The 21,017-nt window shown below is 47.0% G+C and overlaps 1 protein-coding gene across 4 annotated transcripts in view; it reads right to left on the minus strand.

Moving 5' to 3' along the window:
- Nucleotides 1-14,755, minus strand: part of UBAP2 (ubiquitin associated protein 2) — a 145,986-nt gene extending 131,231 nt beyond the window's left edge. For all 4 annotated transcript variants that reach the window (XM_030565760.1, XM_030565759.1, XM_030565758.1 and 1 more), the window contains exons 1-2: nt 14,682-14,755; nt 2,326-2,516 (exon numbers count right to left, since the gene is read on the minus strand). In XM_030565760.1, coding sequence (XP_030421620.1) covers nt 2,326-2,398 — 73 coding nt within the window. In that variant the 5' untranslated portion in view covers nt 2,399-2,516; nt 14,682-14,755. The remainder of the gene's footprint in view (nt 1-2,325; nt 2,517-14,681) is intronic.
- Nucleotides 14,756-21,017: the final 6,262 nt, after the last annotated feature.

Raw genomic sequence — 21,017 nt, forward strand, 5'->3', positions numbered from 1 at the left:
CTTTGAAATGCTCCTGACACAAAATGGCAGACAGTGCAGATGACAGAGCACAGGTCTAAAGCACTCCCTCTGAGAAGCTCCATGAAGCAAGTGAGCCCCCACATTCTGGTCTTCAGTTGCAGCCCCTATAAAGTGCATTGTAGTAATCTAACCATGAGCGGATACACGCACTGATCATTGCAGAAGAGGTTCACTTTCTAGCCAAGGGAAGATAAAAAAACATTTTGGTTCACTGCTGCTGTCTTGACATCTAGAAGCAGCTGGGAACGTAACAGAAGTCCCAGATTGTGAACCTGTGTCACAAGCAACAGGCAAAGTCTTCCCTTTGAAGCATCCAAACAAATCTCTCCACCCACAAAATTGCTTCCCCCATACTCATAGTATTACCTCAATCTGATCTGGATTGAGATTCACCCAGCTAGCCCTCCCCCGCCTCCATATTTAGTTATCCACTGGATAAGATACTCATCTGCACCAACTGGGCCAAACGATACCGAAGTATAAGGCCAATGCAATTCTATTTATTTATATCACACTCATCCCCATAGTAATTAAGAACCCAAACTTAACATTTGCAACAGAGATCACTGACATGTGCAAGTCCCAAACTGCACCCCCAACTCAGTGACAGAAGAATGTGCAATCTAAAGCCAAAAAGAAAATCTATTTCTGAAATAAATCTATCCCCCTTCAGACGTAAGCTACCAATCCCTGCTATACATTTAAAATTTAGATCAACATAGCTTATGTCACTCAAGCCCAGAGTGGATTTTTAAAATAGATTTTTTTTAAATCAAATCTGTTTATTGAAATTGGATTTTTATTTCATTTAAATTATAAGGTTTTCTTTAAAAAACAAACCCATTTAAAATGAAATCTGAAATTAATACAAAATATATGTTAAAGTCTAAACTTACAATATCTTCAAACAGTTAAATAAAAAAATGCTGAATCCATGAACCTCTATCAAAAAAAGTGAGTTAAAGGCTGCTTTTCTATATAAAGAAAGAATCGGGGGAACATCTTGCTTTTGAGGTTAAGCTTTGTAAATATGGCACAATATGTCATGTACTGTATTAAAGGCCTGATCCTGTGGACCAGACTGACAAAGTCATCATACATACTGGGACCTGGCCTCTGACTCCAGGAGACACCATCATGTATCTCATCAGGATCATCCACTGAGCCCATCAGGGTGGTCTCACATTCCTATTTTATAGCTTCCCCCTACCTGAGATCTGAGTGGCTGAGTTCTCAAATTATGAGCATCTGTGACTCCACCCACCATGGAAATTTATTCTTCAGCTCCTGGAAAAACAATGATCTGCCCACTACCAGGACCTTGTTTCTGGGCACCTCAAGTAAATGGTCTTGCTCTGTCTCCCTGCACATGTGCACAGACAGCAATACAAACAAACAGAAATCCATCAATTTCTCAACCACCTCTCTCAGTCTCTATACAAATAAAATACTGCAGTGCAAAAGGTATGTGGGTTACACAAGCAGAAATCTTAGATTATAGTTCTTTTGTTTTTCTGGGTGAGAGTCCGGGGGGAGAAGAGGAGAGGAGAGACCACTTCCAAGGCTGGAAGTTGTAAAAAACATCACATTTAAGAATATTTTCAATACATTCCTGTACCTCTGGGTAAACAAGAAACACATGCCAAAAGTAAAACAATGTGACAAAGGCAATGCTCCTCAAATGGCAATGACTTTGAAAATTATGTGGGCATGTCTGAACAATCTGGATCAGCTGGTTGGTAAACTTATTTTTACACCATTTTAATAGACGGACTACCATGTCCTACTATGCTAATAAATGATGATAGACTACTATCAGACGTGTGTTTTGGGTGGATTACTTATCAATTTCAAAAACTTGTGTTCTAAATATAATTAATTGTGGGAGTATTAATCAATTACATTTTTACTATTACTGCTGGACTTCTAAGATGATTTTAATTGTTCAATGTAACAAACATACTAATTTCATGTTTAAAAGTCAAGTTTTATTAGGCATTTATGAATTTTTACATTTAAAAAGTGTTTTCCCCCAAGCTGTTCGGTATGTTGCTAAAGATAATAGAGTCAGATGATCTTTTAACTTGGTACTAACAATTGCAGTAGGAAGAATCATTCATTTACAATTTTTTTTTAAGGCAGCGCACTAACGGTCAGTGAATGAAAGACTTTTGTTTACCATTTTGTTGCAGAGTCTGGCTTAGATATAAAGGATTAAGAATGTCCATCATTTGCAATGTCTGCAATGTCTACAACTTAAGAATTATCTGCTGGTACCACCAGCAGTTCTGCAACTAAACATACCTGTATCAAAACAAAGAGCTTCTTCATCTTTTATGTAACAAAGTCTCCCTTTTGCCTTTTTCAGAATAAACATTTCATTGACATGGTTCAATCATTATGACCTGGCTAAGCATCACCTGGCAGAGCAGATATTGCTGGAAGGTTGCAGGATACCATGTTCCAGAAGGAAACTGAAAGGCATGCAAAAAACACTGGAAGGGAAATTAGTTAATCTGAGTCTCTGATCATTAGAGCAATGTATACAATGATCTAGTAACTAATGCTTGTGTGACAACAGAAAATGGGACTGTTTGTTTTACAGAAATAACTGATACATCAGGAAATGCACATACAGCAGAATACTAAAAGAAGCGGCAGGAAAAGCTCTGTGAACAAACATTCAAGTGTCAAATGCATAGCTTTGTCACAGATAATACTGCAAATGTAGCAAAGATGAGAAGAAATCAAGAAGGAGATAATGAAGGGAACCTGAAACTTATAACACATGGGTGCAATGGCCATTTGGTGTATCTTTCAGCTAATGACTTGACTCCAATAATAAAGCAAACTGTTTTTGAAATTGCTAACACTTCTATAACCACCATTTCATTTCAGCTTCACCGAAGAGAGCAGGAGGATACAAACTAATTCTCCCCAAGATGTACAAAGGAATTCAGTGGTTGAGTGTTTTGAGCAATTTATTAAGACTGGCCTATTTTGATATTTTGTGGAGAAAATCATGACAAAATAGATGGAACGAACACAGCCAAAGTAGTCAACACTGGACTAAAGAAAAATGTAGAAAATATACTGAAACCTATTTCCATAGCCTTGGACCAACTGCAGAAAGATTTCTGTGGTTTTGCTGGGGCTGTTGAAATTTGGAAAGAACTTCAAGAGACACTGAAGAAAAAGACACCCAACAACAAAGTTAAGTGGCTGGCATTAAAAAAGCAGGTGGATCAGGCCCTTGCTCCACCTCATTTTTTTACCAATATTCTCAACCCAATGCACTAAGGTAATCTGCCAAACTGCTGAAGAAGATGCTGTGCTGTGACATGGGTATCTAATAATCACTCATCAATCATGCCAACCAGAATGTCAATGCTGGAGGTGACCATTCAAGCAGTACATGTTGACTGATGTTTTAAAAAAAAAGTCACATCAGTGAACTGGTATAAGTTACTAGCTAAGCATCCGGAACCAGAGTCTGTTGAAGTGCTAAGCCAGCTTTCGACAGCAGTAGCCTCTCCTGCAGGCACAAAAAGAATATTTTCTTCTTTTGGACCAATACATTCAAAGTTGAGATATCAACTGGGAGTTGAAAAAGCAGGAAAACTTGTCTCTCTCTTCCAGTCTATGAATAAAAATGAGCAGTGTGGGAGATGAGATCTACTAGCTAAAAAAGTTTGAATGATAGCTTAAGTAATTTAGGAGACTGTCATCTCATTTTCTAGGGACTTAGGTGAGTAGGAACTTAAGCTCCAGTCACTTTCACTTCGACAGATATGAAAATGTTCCCAGGCTGACCTGAAATAATCAGTTTAATTCACTGACTACAATTAATCCCTATGTTCCTTTAATAAATCATTTAGCTGTAAATGTGAAACATGTTTTTTGATAAGAGAAATTTATGTATCCACAACATTTAAGATTGTTTTGTATCATAAAAGTTGTATATGCTGTTATACGTTTAATTACATTCCAGTTACCACTCTAATGCAACTTGTCACAAATCATGAGCAGAGTTAATTACATAAGTAGGCAATATATGATTCGCCATTTTCTAACATACTAAAAATATACAACTAATAAGAATTTGAAAATATTAACGTAAACAATTGCTTAAATAAATATGGTTATAGTGTATCCTCCTAAGTAGCAAAAAAGGTGCACCCAATCTTGTGAAAAGGCTCCATTTAGTTGTGAATCAACATGTTTTAATGGTTATATCTACTAATAAGAATGCACCTTTCTTCAGAAAATAACTGAAGCACTGCACATGGAAAAGCTGATTTAAATCAAGGCTTTCCACTTCATGATTTAAATTGCCCCTTTAAATTGTCTTGATTTCAATCAGTCCACCCTGCTCAGGGCTGTGAAAAATTCATACCACTGAGTGCCATAGTGAAGCTGACCTAACCCCCAAGTGTAGACAGCAAGCCAATGGAAAAGTTCTTCAGTCAACCCAGCTACCACTATTCAGGGAGGGGGATTACCTACATGGATGGAAAAAACCCCTTCTGTCAACGAGGAAGCGCCTACACTGCAGCACTCCAACTGTGATGCCCATAGTGTAGAGAAGCCCTTGGACTGTAAGCCACATTCTGCCATCACACTTACAAAGACTTCAGCGGATGTAGTCTGGAATTATACCACTGCAACACAGCAGAAACTGGCTACAATATAAGCTAAAGATTCACATTTTGCTGAAACTGGTCAAGCGGACAGCTATGCACAGTACAAGATTTAAGATCAAGCAAAATGTGGTTCATAAAACTTCAGAGAAAATAGCCAACAGCCATTTTCTCCATATACAGAAAAAGGTGGATAATATGATAAATTATCAAGCCACTCAGATATCTTCTTACCATATTTCAGTTTTAGAGTTATTAAAATTTGCAGCCAGTTAATCATTTGTTCCACTACGCATGACTATAATCACTGTGGCCCAAACAGTATTTAGATCTAGTATAAAGAATCTAAAATAAATATATATCAGAAAGAAAGATCTTAATCCTTGGATCCTTAATCCAATGGATTTCAGGAAGGCGGATTTTGGTAAGCTCAGAGAGCTGATAGGTAAGGTCCCATGGGAATTAAGACTGAGGGGAAAAACAACTGAGGAAAGTTGGCAGTTTTTCAAAAGGACGCTATTAAGGGCCCAAAAGCAAGTTATTCCAATGGTTAGGAAAGATAGAAAATGTGGCAAAAGACCACCTTGGCTTACCCTTGAGATCTCGCGTGACCTACAAAATAAAAAGGCGTCATATAAAAAATGGAAACTAGGTCAGATCACAAAGGATGAATATAGGCAAATAACACAGGAATGCAGAGGCAAGATTAGAAAAGCAAAGGCACAAAATGAACTCAAACTAGCTATGGGAATAAAGGGAAACAAGAAGACTTTTTATCAATACATTAGAAGCAAGAGGAAGACTAAGGACAGGGTAGGCCCACTGCTCATGGAGGAGGGGGAAACAGTAACGGGAGACTTGGAAATGGCAGAGATGCTTAATGACTTCTTTGTTTCGGTCTTCACTGAGAAGTCTGAAGGAATGTCTAGTATAGTGAATGCTTACGGGAAGGGGGTAGGTTTAGAAGAGAAAATAAAAAAGCAAGTAAAAAATCACTTAGAAAAGTTAGATGCCTGCAAGTCACCAGGGCCTGATGAAATGCATCCTAGAATACTCAAGGAGTTAATAGAAGAGGTATCTGAGCCTCTAGCTATTATCTTTGGGAAATCATGGGAGACGGGGGAGATTCCAGAAGACTGGAAGGGGGCAAATATAGTGCCCATCTATAAAAAGGGAAATAAAATCAACCCAGGAAACTACAGACCAGTTAGTTTAACTTCTGTGCCAGGGAAGATAATGGAGCAGGTAATCAAAGAAATCATCTGCAAACACTTGGAAGGTGGTAAGGTGATAGGGAATAGCCAGCATGGATTTGTAAAGAACAAATCGTGTCAAACTAATCTGATAGCGTTCTTTGATAGAATAACGAGCCTTGTGGATAAGGGAGAAGCGGTGGATGTGATATCCGTAGACTTTAGTAAGGCATTTGATACAGTCTCGCATGATATTCTTATAGATAAACTAGGAAAGTACAATTTAGATGGGGCTACTATAAGGTGGGTGCATAACTGGCTGGATAACCGTACTCAGAGAGTAGTTGTTAATGGCTCCCAATCCTGCTGGAAAGGTATAACAAGTGGGGTTCCGCAGGGGTCTGTTTTGGGACCGATTCTGTTCAATATCTTCTTCAACTATTTAGATGTTGGCATAGAAAGTACGCTTATTAAGTTTGCGGATGATACCAAACTGGGAGGGATTGCAACTGCTTTGGAGGACAGGGTCAAAATTCAAAATGATCTGGACAAATTGGAGAAATGGTCTGAGGTAAACAGGATGAAGTTCAATAAAGATAAATGCAAAGTGCTCCACCTAGGAAGGAACAATCAGTTTCACACATACAGAATGGGAAGAGACTGTCTAGGAAGGAGTATGGCAGAAAGAGATCTAGGGGTTATAGTAGACCACAAGCTTAATATGAGTCAACAGTGTGATACTGTTGCAAAAAAAGCAAACGTGATTCTGGGATGCATTAACAGGTGTGTTGTAAACAAGACACGAGAAGTCATTCTTCCGCTTTACTCTGTGCTGGTTAGGCCTCAACTGGAGTATTGTGTCCAGTTCTGGGCACCACATTTCAAGAAAGATGTGGAGAAATTGGAGAGGGTCCAGAGAAGAGCAACAAGAATGATTAAAGGTCTTGAGAACATGACCTATGAAGGAAGGCTGAAGGAATTGGGTTTGTTTAGTTTGGAAAAGAGAAGACTGAGAGGGGACATGATAGCAGTTTTCAGGTATCTAAAAGGGTGTCATCAGGAGGAGGGAGAAAACTTGTTCACCTTAGCCTCCAATGATAGAACAAGAAACAATGGGCTTAAACTGCAGCAAGGGAGATTTAGGTTGGACATTAGGAAAAAGTTCCTAACTGTCAGGGTAATTAAACACTGGAATAAATTGCCTAGGGAGGTTGTGGAATCTCCATCTCTGGAGATATTTAAGAGTAGGTTAGATAAATGTCTGTTAGGGATGGTCTAGACAGTATTTGGTCCTGCCATGAGGGCAGGGGACTGGACTCGATGACCTCTCGAGGTCCCTTCCAGTCCTAGAGTCTATGAGTCTATAATCTGGTCTCTAGAGCTCCTCCCTCAAATAACTACTTCTAGAAACAATATCTTAGTCTTGAGAAATGCAACTAAAATGTTTTAGATGAAACCTATTTTTCTCACAGTAAAATTGCAAATAGATTCCCTTCTACACAGTGCCATGGAGCATATTTGGGAATACATTCAGCTGGATAATCTGAATTTTACAACTAAACCATATGGCTGCCTAATAGAGTAAGAAAAGGATTTTTGCCATTAAACTGGATAAAAATGTTTATAACCTGGATGGCTCAAAAATGGAGATGAACAAAACAAAAATATTTTGCATTTCTTAAAATAACCACAGTCTGATTCTTAAGAGCACTGATAAATGTTGCTATGTATCCCTTCCAATGCAAATTTGAAGTAAACTGGGTTTTCAGTAGGATAAAACAAAAACCCTGCAATGGTCACTTAGGGTAAAGTTTTTTCAAATTAAGTTCCAGAAAAGATCAAAGCTCCCTCAAAAAGGGAAACACTCCACTGGATTTTAAAGCAAGCTGTTACACTTCACCAGTCTAGTGATCTCTCCAGCTGATCTGCTAGAAGACTGATTTAAGAAACTGAAAGAGAAAGGAACCGGCTGTCAAATCTACCTTCAAAACACTTGGCAACAAGTGCTTCTAGCAGTCTTAACTGAAGTGGTGGGACAAAGAGCATACAAGGTGGGAACAACTCCACCCACAGGAACCACATGCAAGCAGCTCAAATACCCTGCCCTGAGGAGTTTACAATGTAGAGAGAGAATATTAACAACAACAAAAATGCATGCACACTCACATCAAGAGATGGGAAGCGATGAAAAAAATGATTGAACCATGAGGTTTATCACTCATAGCAATTCCACAATTCTTATTTAGACCTTCGGGGGAAATGAATGATTTCAGGGTTTTTTCGTGCAAGAGGCTAGCTCTTTAAGAACGGATAAGATTACATTACTCAACATAACCATAACTTGGGTCTTATCTTAGTCATAGTGTGTATGCTTCACTGTATTGAGAAGTAACAGAAAATAAAGAACTTGGGAGAACATATTCCTGGAGTAGAGTGGAAGAGCCTTCAAGGAGGACTGGAAGTTCTAGCTAGCTGTTGATATTAAATGTTAGTCCGTTGACATTAAATGTGGGTGGAGAGGAGGACTTTCATATTGGAATAATATGGACAGGGTTTTTCTGCATTTCTTTTGCTATTATTAAAGGTTTGTGCCTTAATAAAAGGCTTCATCTCAGCCTCTCATCCTTCCCACCATGAATAGGCAGTAATGTGTTAAGGTAAATTAAACAGAAATAAGTATCATAAGCCCTAAACCTGGGCTTTACTGAAGAGCAAGTAGGATATGATGGGCTCTGAAGGAACAAACAGCTTTAAAAACAAAAAAACATGCAACTTAAAAATGTGTTAAGAAAAACTATGAAATAAAAATGTGTACATTTTCATGTCATCTTCCATCCAATCATTTCAACACTCCCTCAAACTTAAAACTTCACAGCCATCCTCTGTTGGTCCTCATGACCCCATTTTTGCAGGTGGGTAAACTGAGACACAGAGGGGTGACGTGACTACCAAGATATAGAGAAAGTCTGTGGCAAAGCTGGGAACAGAAGCAAAAATCTTCTGAATTCCAGCCTTGTGCTTTAGCCACAAGACTGACCATAAAGAATTGGTTTCATGATAAAGTAAGGTATGTTTACAGGTTTATTCCATTCTGAAAGTCCTGCCCCAAGTGTAAGACTACTAACATTCTAGTCTTTGTACAAATACTCAACACACCTGTCTTGAGCACCAATTACAACAAGACAGTTCTGAAAAGCTAATATTGTTAAGAGGGCATGAGCAATAGACAGACAAAGGTAATAATTGGAGATATACCAATCTCCTGGAACTGGAAGGGACCTTGAAAGGTCATCGAGTCCAGCCCCCTGCCTTCACTAGCAGAACCAAGTACTGATTTTGCCCCAGATCCCTAGGTAGCCCCCTCAAGGACTGAACTCATAACCCTGGGTTTAGCAGGCCAATGCTCAAACCACTGAGCTATCCCTCCCCACCACCCCCAATAAAGTCTCCCTAAAAATAGCAGTTTGTATGTCTGCTGTAAAAATCTACTAGTCTTAGACAAAGTCTACACTACAAACTTACATCACATATAACTACTGAGCAATGTAGTTGTACCAACCTAATCTCCAGTGTACTCAACGTTATGTCAATCGGAGGGCTTCTCCCATCAATATAGCTACTGCCTCTTGCAGAGCTGAACTACATATGCCAACAGGAAAAACTCTACCATCAGCGAAGCACTACAGTGAGGCTGCTGCTGCATTTTAAGTGTAGACCTACCCTTAAACACCCTGCTTTTAAATAGCAAGTTTCAAAAGAATTATTCAGACATTTTTTAAGTTAAATAAACTACCAAACTCCTTGGTTTTGTGTGTAAGAGTTTTGCACGGGCTTAGATTATGTGGTAATATTAAAAATGTTGCTAGCTCTAAAAATAAGCAAGAATTGTGTAAAGTAATAATACTGAAAATTCATCCTTAATCCACAGCAATGAGAGTTGGGGGTGAGGGGTGGAAGACGGAGGAGGCTGGCCAAAAGCATCATGAGGTAAACAAGCAGCTGGCCATCATTTCTGAATTTCCTGGATTTTCTCTTTATTGTAATCGTAACATTTTTAAAGGTCATTTTCTGTACTGATAAGCTAAAAAGGCAGTAACTAGTATGAAGTGGAACACAGCTTTCACAACCACTTCTGTAAAAGTTAGCAAATATCAGGGGCATTATAAATACAAAATTTGCTCATCTGCCCCCAAATTATACATCAGCATGTATTTACACTAATTACTACAGCATCTGCACATAACACCTCAGAAGCACCAAAAAACCACCTCCAACACTGCAAACTGATTTAGTCTCAGTTGCTCAAGTTTTATAGCATAAGCTTAAAAATAAACACTTTAAACAAAAGTTAAATCAAATCACCATACCTGACTGGGGCTCCCATATAAATACAGGGCCAGTCAGGTAAGAATCCAAACCCAAATTCCACTGAGGAATATGACATGACCAAGGGAATTACTAAAATGAGCTGGTAGATATTAAAAAAGCAAGATCTTTCCAAAGGCTGATTTGATGCCATTTGTTGTGAAGGGCTCCATTTCAATGGAAAGTGCTGCACCTCCCGTCCTGCACATCCTCTCCTCCCTTTCCTTCACTCACATTGAGTTCCAATTTCTCTCCTTGAAAAAAACAGCTGCTCTCACACCAGGAGGGCCACTCCATTTCACCAGCCAACACCACCCCAGAGGCTATTGCCTTGATCTTCTGCTTTATTATAAGCATTCATCATTTACTCAAATTAAGATGACTAGGGGACAGATTGCTCTTTGGTGACAAGGGGAGGGGAGGGTTAGCCCCCTGAGTCACTTACAGTGGGCTGCAGGGACACCCAGGGTATGCACACAGAACCCTTGGTTTTTGTTTTACGGGATTTTTCTGTTCCTCTGAATAGAAGCAAGATGGCTGCATGTGTCCACACTCAAGAGGTTAACATACCTAGAGCATAGAGGTTTTAAACCCAGTTCATTCTAGTCTATTCATAACAGATATTAAATAGCATTTGCAGACATTTCAGTACCAAATTTTTAGTTCTGAGCTGATTTCAGAGCCGAATGCATTCAGATCTGAAATAACAGCAGTTCCCTTTCTATACCCAGTTCCCAGCAGAGGGGCTTACACTTTCCTGCAGTAATTTTCTACATCAACAATAGCAATGAAAGTGAAGATTTGTTATCTAAACATAAGTGAATAAACTCAGGAGACAGCACAGCCCTGGATGCCAGTTTCTCAGCAGCCAAGCAGCATCAAGGACAAGGGAAGACTGGGTGGGGAGCGTTGATCTAGAGATGATCACTCATCTTCTTATCCGCATGCAACCTACTGTTGCTGGGAGGAAGAAGGTATCATGGGCGGCCTTTCAATGATCATAGCCACATCTGACTTGCTACCTCCCTCACAAAATAAGAGGGTAGCACGCAGAAAGCAGTGGAAGAAAAGCAGCATGGAAACCACACACAATATCCAGCTCAAAATAATTCACCCTCCTCTTCCCTGCAACAGCTCCCCTTCAGCCTGCACTAGAATCAGAAAAGGGACCAAAGACACACCCTCTGCACAAACCTTACCCTCACTCTGAAGGTACCAGAGACCTCGCCCACAACCCCAACCCCACCACAAGCAAACTTCAGACATTCCAGGCAACCCTGGCATCCTGTGAGGGGACTGGACTGCTCCCAAAAAAGCACACACCAATACACACACAGAGAAGCAGCAGAGGAAAGCAGGGGCCCTTGTCACAGTAAAAAGAGACAAGAGTTCAAGGCAGACAGGAGAAAGGGGGGGGGGGAACAATCAATCAGAGACCCCTCTCCTTGATAGCCATGGTACAGGACAGCCAGAAATCTGGTGAGAGGGAGAGAGGACCAAAACCCTACTTTCAAAACAGTGAAGACAGACAGTAGTAGTCTGTATGAAGAAGAAATTAGATGCCCCTCCCACACTGAAAATGGATGTGGAAGGAATAAAATCAGTTTGCAGGGGGAAAAGGGCCCTGCAGTTCTGCTTTTTCTCTCCCCTGCTTCATGTAAGAGCACTAGTCTACACTCTCTGACCCCTTTCCTATGCCTCTCACTGGGCAAGAGACCTCTGGAAGTGTAGGACAGAGTCCCTTCCCCCAAGTGAAAACCACAGGGTTTGGGATCCCAAGGGAAGTAAGCCAGAGCCCTCTCCTCCACTGAGAGGCATAGGGAAGATGGGTATTAGAGGATTTAGACCTAGTAAGAGGCCCAGCGTGGGGAGGAATAGGCCTGACACACTCAGCCCTCTGTTTTAGCCAAGATACAGAGGCAACCTCACACTCTGGGTATCCCTAAGTCTCTATCAGATGCCAGGACTGGACAACAGGGGATGGATCACTCAATAATTGCCCTGTTCTGTTCATTCCTTCTGAAGCATCTGGCACCAGCCACGGTGAGAAGACAGGATACTGTGACAGATGGACCATTGGTCTGATCCAGAAAAGCCTTTCTGATGTTCTTAGGGGAACCACCAGAAAGGGGTGTGTGGGGAAAGGGCTGACAAAGGCTTCCGACCTCCTAACCGTGAGGTAAAACTAGGAGCTGGTAGAGAAGATGACTAGCAATGCTGCCCCCCTCGAGTGAGAGGGGTAACAGCCTCCCCCAACCCTACAGTAGGAGAAGAACCTGGGAGAAAGGAGACTAGGGCCCTCACTAGCCTAAGAAGAGAGACTGGTAATTAGGGGGTGCAAGAGATTATGAGGAAGGGGAGGATGGGGTCCCTCAGACTAGGAGGGCTTGATTCCTCCAAACCCAGTTTGTGGGAAGAGATAGGGGACTGAGGAGCAGATACATCCCCAACTCTTCTCCGCCACCGCCCCCTGAGCATCAGAAAGAAAGGGGAAACTACAGCTCCCTGCCAAGTACAAGGAAGAAACAAGGCAATGTGGGGCCTGGAAACAAAAGGCCTCCATGAGTTGGGGGAGAGACCTTCTTGATCGACTCTGCTCTCCCCACCCCCAGACCCTTGCCCCTTTCCTTCTCATTAAGATGGGAAGGAATGAGGTTCTGGTGACCTTCTCTCCCCCGACGCCAAGCTGCCTCAAACCAGAAGGGTCCCTGCCCTCCTGGGAGGGGGTACAATGGTGAAAGGGGCCCTACTCTCTCTTGGGGGGGGGGGTGAAGATGGGCAGCAAGGGGCTCTGGTCTCTTGGGGAGGGGGAGAGGACACAGGCAGCGAGGAGGGGCTCTGGCCTCTCAGGGGGAGTGGGAGGAGGGGAGCTCTGCCTTTTCTCTCTCCAGGGGCAGGGGAGACTCTGCTCGGGGGGGCGAAAGGGAGGGGGAGGAGACCAGTGGTCCCCAGTCTCCCCAGAGAAATGAGGCACTGTGATCTCTCCGGGGAGGGGGAAAGAATACAGGTCGTGAACGCGGGAGGCCCGCTCTCCCCAGAGAATTGGGATGCTCTGTTCTGTCCAAGGGGGCTCTGCTTTCTCGGGGCGGGGGGGGGGGGGTTAAGGAGACTGGGGCCTCCCTTCACCACCTCTCTTCCCAGAGGAATGGGGCTCTCTGCTCTCTCCAGAGGGGCTCTGCTCTCTCCAGAGGGTGAGGGGAAGAAGATAAGTGGTGAAAGGGAGGGGGCCACTCTCCCCAGAGGAATGGGGTGCTCTGCTCTCTCCACCGGGGCTCTGCTCTCACCAGGTGAGGGGAGGGGGAAGAGAAGATAGGTGGTGAAGGGGGGGCCCACTCTCCGCAGAGAAATGGGGTGCTCTGCTGTCACAGGACAGGGAGAGAAGATAGGTTGTGAGGGGGGGTCCCCACTCTCCCCAAAGGAATGGGGCGCTCTGATCTCTCCGGGGGGGTGCTCCGCCTGTCTCTGGGAGGAAGAGAAGATAACCGTGACTGGGGGTCCCCACTCTCCCCAGAGCAATGGGGAACTCTGCCTGTCTCTGGGAGGGGTGAAATAATCATGAGGGGGTCCCCGCTCTCCACAGAAGAATGGGGCGCTCTGCTCTCTCCAGGGGACGGGGAAAGAGAAGATAATCATGAGGGGGGTCCCCACTCTCCCCAGAGTAATGGGGCGCTTACTGATCTCTCCAGGGAACGGGGAAAGAGAAGATAATTGTGAGAGGGGTCCTCGCTATCCCCAGAGAAATGGGGGCGCTCTGCTCTCTCTCAGGGGGAGAGAAGATAATCGTGGGGGGGGTCCCCACTCTTCCCAAAGGAATGGGGCACTCGGCTCTCTCCGGGGGGTGGGGGGGCAGTTGTCTCCAGGGGAAGAGAAGATAACCGGGGGAGGGTGCGTTCTCCCCAGAGGAATGAGGCGCTCTGCTCTCTCTGGTGGGGGGGGACTCTGCTGTCTCTGGGGGAGAGAAGATAATCGTGAGGGGGGGCCTCGTTCTCCCCAGAGGAATGGGGCGCTCTGCTCTCTCCAGAGGAATGGGGCGCTCTAATCTCTCCAGGAGGGGCTCTGCTGTCTCTGGAGGGAGAAAAGATAATCGTGAGGGGGCACTCTGCTGTCTCTGGGGGGGGGAGAGAAAATAATCATGAGGGGGGGCCCCTGCTCTCCCCAGAGGAATGGGGCGCTCTGCTCTCTCCGGGGGGGGGAGCGGAGCGGATGGGGGACTCCCAGCGGGAGGGGAGGGGCGGGGCGGATGGGGAGGGCTCGCCCCTCCGGGGGGCTCTGCTCCCCGCCCCCAGCCGTGCCCCTGGCGCTGAGGGAGAGACTCTCTCCGGGTCTTCCCTCAGGGAAGCTGCGGCCTCCCCCGCCCCCTGGATACCGTCTCCATGGGGGCTCCGGTCTCTCCACCCCACGGCCGGCCCCGGGGGGGGGTCACTCCTCCACGACCCGCTCCCTCCCCCGGCCCGCTCGTTACCTGCCCAATGTGCTCACAAAGCAGCAGCGGCGCCCACCACTGTCACGTGACACCCCCCCCCGCGCGGCGCGGCCTGTCCCCCGCCACGTGACCCACGGAGCGCGCGCGCCGCCGACCGCCGTTCCACGCGACTCGGCGCGCTCGTCCACCCGCTCTCCCTCCACGTGACGCAGGGAAACAAAGACGCTCCCTCGGCACGTGACCAAGGTTTCCGAGCGGGAAGGGGAGTCGGCCTTGCCCACAGAAGGGGAGGTGCTTAGCTCCTCAGGGGGCGGGGCTTCGCGTTGCGGGCGGAACAGGTACAGGTACCGGCACGGGCTCTAAGGCAGGGGGCGCTCAAGCTCCGGGCTGGGGACACTGGAAGGGAGCGGGAAGCTCCGGGGCGGGGGAGTCAGCCCCCTGGGGCGGGGTCAGGGCCGTAGGGGCGGGGGAGTCAGCCCCCTTGGGCGGGGTCAGGGCTGTAGGGGAGGGGGAGGTCAGCCCCCTGGGGTGGGGTCAGGGCTGTAGGAGAGGGGGAGGGGGAGTCAGCCCCCTGGGGCGGGGTCAGGGCTGTAGGGGCGGGGGAGTCAGCCCCCTGGGGTGGGGTCAGGGCTGTAGGGGAGGGGGAGTCAGCCCCCTGGGGTGGGGTCAGGGCCGTAGGGGAGGGGGAGGTCAGCCCCCTGGGGCGGGGTAAGGGCTGTAGGGGAGGGGGCGGGGTAGGTCAGCCCCCTGGGGTGGGGTCAGGGCTGTAGGGGAGGGGGAGGTCAGCCCCATGGGGCGGGGTCAGGGCTGTAGGAGAGGGGGAGGTCAGGCCCCTGGGGCGGGGTCAGGGCCGTAGGGGAGGGGGAGGTCAGCCCCCTGGGGTGGGGTCAGGGCTGTAGGGGAGGTCAGCCCCCTGGGGCGGGGTAAGGGCTGTAGGGGAGGGGGAGGTCAGCCCCCTGGGGTGGAGTCAGGGCCGTAGGGGAGGGGGAGGTCAGCCCCCTGGGGCGGGGTCAGGGCTGTAGGGGAGGGGGAGTCAGCCCCCTGGGGCGGGGTCAGGGCTGTAGGGGAGGGGGAGGTCAGCCCCCTGGGGCGGGGTCAGGGCTGTAGGGGAGGGGGAGTCAGCCCCCTGGGGTGGGGTCAGGGCTGTAGGGGAGGGGGCGGGGTAGGTCAGCCCCCTGGGGTGGGGTCAGGGCTGTAGGGGAGGGGGAGGTCAGGCCCCTGGGGCGGGGTCAGGGCCGTAGGGGAGGGGGAGTCAGCCCCCTGGGGTGGGGTCAGGGCTGTAGGGGAGGTCAGCCCCCTGGGGCGGGGTAAGGGCTGTAGGGGAGGGGGAGGTCAGCCCCCTGGGGTGGAGTCAGGGCCGTAGGGGAGGGGGAGTCAGCCCCCTGGGGTGGGGTCAGGGCTGTAGGGGAGGGGGAGGTCAGCCCCCTGGGGCGGGGTCAGGGCTGTAGGGGAGGGGGAGGTCAGCCCCCTGGGGTGGGGTCAGGGCTGTAGGGGAGGTCAGCCCCCTGGGGCGGGGTAAGGGCTGTAGGGGAGGGGGAGGTCAGCCCCCTGGGGTGGGGTCAGGGCCGTAGGGGAGGGGGAGGTCAGCCCCCTGGGGCGGGGTCAGGGCTGTAGGGGAGGGGGAGTCAGCCCCCTGGGGTGGGGTCAGGGCTGTAGGGGAGGTCAGCCCCCTGGGGCGGGGTCAGGGCTGTAGGAGAGGGGGAGGGGGAGGTCAGCCCCCTGGGGTGGGGTAAGGGCTGTAGGGGCGGGGGAGGTCAGCCCCCTGGGGTGGGGTCAGGGCTGTAGGAGAGGGGGAGGGGGAGGTCAGCCCCCTGGGTGCTCGCTGAGCGGGAGCAGGGCTGTAGGGGAGGTCAGCCCCCTGGGGTGGTGTAAGGGCTGTAGGGGAGGGGGAGGCCGGCCCCCTGGATGCTCGCTGAGCGGGAGCAGGGCTGTAGGGGAGGTCAGCCCCCTGGGGTGGTGTAAGGGCTGTAGGGGAGGGGGAGGTCGGCACCCTGGGTGCTCGCTGGAAGGGAGGGAGGCTACAGGGGAGGTCAGCCCCCTGAGGTGGGGTAAGGGCTGTAGGAGAGGGGGAGGTCAGCCCCCTGGGGTGGGGTAAGGGCTGCAAGGGAGGAGAGGGGGAGGTCGGCCCCCTGGGTGCTCGCTGAGCGGGAGCAGGGCTGTAGGGGAGGTCAGCCCCCTGGGGTGGTGTAAGGGTTGTAGGGGAGGGGGAGGTCGGCACCCTGGGTGCTCGCTGAAAGGGAGGGGGGTTACAGAGGAGGTCAGCCCCCTGAGGTGGGGTAAGGTCTGTAGGGGAGGGGGAGGTTAACCTCCTGGGTGCTCGCTGGATGGGAGAGGGGCTGTAGGGGAGGGGGACAGATAGAAAGCTGGCTAGATTGTTGGGCTCAATGGGTAGTGATCAATGGCTCCGTATCTAGTTGACAGCCGATATCAAGCGGAGTGCCCCAAGAATCAGTCATGGGGCTGGTTTTGTTCAGTATCTTCATTAATGATCTGGAGGATGTTGTGGACTGTACCCTCAGCAAGTTTGCAGATGAACTAAACAAGGAGGAGTGGTAGACATGCTGGGTGGTAGGCATAGGATACAGAGGGACCTAGACAAGTTAGAGGATTGGGCCAAAAGAAATCTGATGAGGTTCAACAAGGATAAGTGCTGAGTCCTGCACTTAGGATGGAAGAATCCCATGCACTGCTACAGACTAGGGACTGAGTGGCTAGGCAGCAGTTCTGCAGAAATGGACCTAGGGGTTACAGTGGATGAGAAGCTGAATATGAGTCAACAGTGTGCCCTTGTTGCCAAGAAGGCTAATGGTATTTTGCACTGGATAAATAGGAGCATTGCCAGCAGATTGGGGGATAAGAACATAATGGCTGTACTGGGTCAGACCAAAGGTCCATCTAGCCCAGTATCTGTCTACTGACAGTGGCCAGTGCCAGGTGCCCCAGAGGGAGTGAAGCTAACAGGCAATGATCAAGTGATCTCTCTCCTGCCATCCATCTCCATCCTCTGATGAACAGAGGCTAGGGACACCATTCTTTACCTATCCTGGCTAATAGCCATTTATGGACTTCACCACCATGAATTTATCCAGTTCTCTTTTAAATGCTGTTATAGTCCTATCCTTCACAACCTCCTCAGGTAAGGAGTTCCACAAGTTGACTGTGCGCTGTGTGAAGAAGAAAGTCCTTTTATTTGTTTTAAACTTGCTGCCTATTAATTTCATTTGGTGACCCCTAGTTCTTGTATTATGGGAAGAAGTCCTTATCCACTTTTTCAACATCACTCATGATTTTATATACCTCTATCATATCCTCCCTTAGTCTCCTCTTTTCCAAGCTGAAGAGACCTAGCCTCTTTAATCTTTCCTCATATGGGACCCTCTCCAAATCCCTAATCATTTTAGTTGCCCTTTTCTGAACCTTTTCTAGTGCTAGAATATCTTTTTTGTGAGGAGACCACATCTGTACACAGTATTCAAGATGTGGGCGTACCATGGATTTATATAAGCGCAATAATATACTCTCGGTCTTATTCTCTATCCCCTTTTTAATGATTCTGAACATCCTGTTTGCTTTTTTGATCACCTCTGCACACTGCGTGGACATCTTCAGAGAACTATCCACGATGACTCCAAGATCTTTTTCCTGACTCGTTGTAGCTAAATTAGCCCCCATCATATTGTATGTATAGTTGGGGTTATTTTTTCCAATGTGCATTACTTTACATTTATCCACATTAAATTTCATTTGCCATTTTGTTGCCCAATCACTTAGTTTTGTGAGATCTTTTTGAAGTTCTTCACAATCTGCTTTGGTTTTAACTATCTTGAGTAGTTTAGTGTCATCTGCAAACTTTGCCACCTCCTTGTTTACCCCTTTCTCCAGATCATTTGAGTAAATTGAATAGAATCATTGGATGTGATCATTCCCCTCTATTCGACATTCGTGAGGCCTCATCTGGAGTACTGTGCCCAGTTTTGGGCCCCACACAAGAAGGATATGGAAAAATCGGAAAAAGTCCAGCGGAGGGCAGCAAAAATGATTAGGGGGCTGGAGCACATAACTTATGAGGAGAGGCTGAGGGAACTGATATTATTTAATCTGCAGAAGAGAAGAATGAGGGGGGATTTGATAGCTGCTTTCAACTACCTGAAAGGGGGGTTCCAAAAAGGATAGATCTAGACTGTTCTCAGTGGTACCAGATTACAGAACAAGGAGTAATGGTCTCAAGTTGCAGTGGGGGAGGTTTAGGCTGGATATTAGGAAAAACTTTTTCACTAGGAAGGTGGTGAAGCACTGGAATGGGTTACCTAGAGAGGTGGTGGAATCTCCTTCCTTAGAGGTTTTTAAGGTCAGGCTTGACAAAAAGAGAGGGAGTTCTGGGGCAGGGGAGGTGGGAGGTCAGCACCCTGGGGTAGGGGTAGGGGCTGGAAGGGAGGAGGCACTTCCATCAGCACCCTCTAAAACTCTGGTTCGGAAAGTTGGTTTGATGTGAAAATTGTCACACTTACTCTGAAGCTTCTTCACCATTTGGAGACAATCTATTAAATATTTTTGAGCTATAGGTCATTTGAAAAGTTGACCTGTTTTCAAAATTGACATTTGTTCTTTGTTTCCCCTTAAGGTCTTGTCTACTTACATTTAAACTACCGTAACCCCACCCCAAGCACTCGCTCTGTACTCCCATTGGTCAGGAATTGGCCAATGAAGGTGGAGGTGCCTGCAGGCCGGACCTGCTGCTGGCCGCTTCCGGAGTGCAGCACAGTCCGTGGCGCCAGGACAAGCAGGAAGTCTCCCTTAGCACCCCAGCTGACTGGGAGCCACCTGAGGGAAACCCATGGCCCAATCCCATGCTTGAGCCCCCCCCAAACCCAGAGCCCCTTCCTGCACCCCAAATCCCTCATCCCCAGCCCTACCCCAGAGCCTGCATCCCCAGGCCTGATCCCCTCCCACACCCCTACCCCAGCTCTGAGTATCCCCCAAACTGGAGCCCCCTCCTCCACACCAAACCCCTCATCCCTAGCCCCACCTCAGAGCCTGCATCCCTAGGCCTGATGGAAGGGAGAGATGGAGTGAGTGGGGCGGGGTAGATCCTAGGTTGCACTTAAATTCAAAAAGTGATCTTGTGCATAAAAAGGTTGGAGGCCACTGCTGTGAAATAACACACTAATTGTGTGTCCATAAAAGCAGCAAAGAATCCTGTGGCACCTTATAGACTAGCAGACGTTTTGGAGCACGGGCTTTTGTGGGTGAATACCCACTTCGTCGGATGCATGTCATGACAGACAAGCCCTTAGAAAGAATTTAAGATTTTCTTCCATACCTGACAGTAATAGAGCTCTTTCTTCAGCACAAGTAGTGGAAACTTGTGTTTATGGTGGTGAACGGCCAAAATTCCAGTCTTGGTCCTGCAAGTGCTTTTTTTATTTAGAGAGAGACAGTTAATGTTGCAGTGCAGTTCCATTAGAAAGCTGGGTTTTTGTTTTTGTTTTTTTTGTTTTGGGTGAGGGGGTTGTGCCAACACTTGTAACTTCAGAAATGAATTCTCATGGTTTAAGATGTTTAGAATTGGGTCTCATTGACAACTGGAACCTTCTCTGAATATTTGCATTAAATTACATGCTTTGTTTGAAGGTTAAAAGACTTTTCTTTTGGAAATATTTGTGGAGCCTGATATTCCTTGGTGTTCCTCATGCTATCCAGATGCAGTCACGTTACATCACAAAGTTCAAACTATCGGTAAATTTTGACACTGTCTTGGGTAAGAGACAACTTTCAAGGTCAATAGCGGAGAGGAAAATATTTAAGAAAATGCTTTTGTTTGAAAACTAGACATTATCCTCCATCAATAGAGAAAAACAAACACGGCAATGGAGAATTTCCTTATCAGGCTCTAAACCAGCCAGAACTAGTTTTCAGAAGAAAAAGGAAACATCAGCATCTGGTGACTACTCCATCTTCTGCATCGCTCTGAAAATACCCCTTTGGCCTAGGAGGAAGATATACACGTTCATTTTTCAGATGAAGTAAGAATCAGCGTTAAAGTGACTTGCCAAAGGTTACAGAGGGATATTGTGACAGAGCAGGGAACTGATTTCAGGTGGTAAAAACCTTTTACACTCTGGGCCACACTGCCTCTTTTACAAATTGTTTTACATTTCTGTAATTAGGCCAACTGTAAAATACTTCACCTTTGTAAAATGTGCAAAGACAAGGCAAGTATGTCCATATTCATCCTACTGGACATTGCTGCAGCGTTTGATACCTTTGATCATCAAAATGTCTGTCCACGCACCAGCAATGTGCATGTCCTGAAACAGTTCAATTCCTTCCTCTTAGACTAAATCCAGAGGTTCATTGCGAGCAACTTTCTCCACT

The sequence above is a fragment of the Gopherus evgoodei genome, chromosome 6, assembly GCF_007399415.2.
Source record: "Gopherus evgoodei ecotype Sinaloan lineage chromosome 6, rGopEvg1_v1.p, whole genome shotgun sequence".
NCBI classification, from domain to species: Eukaryota; Metazoa; Chordata; order Testudines; family Testudinidae; genus Gopherus; species Gopherus evgoodei.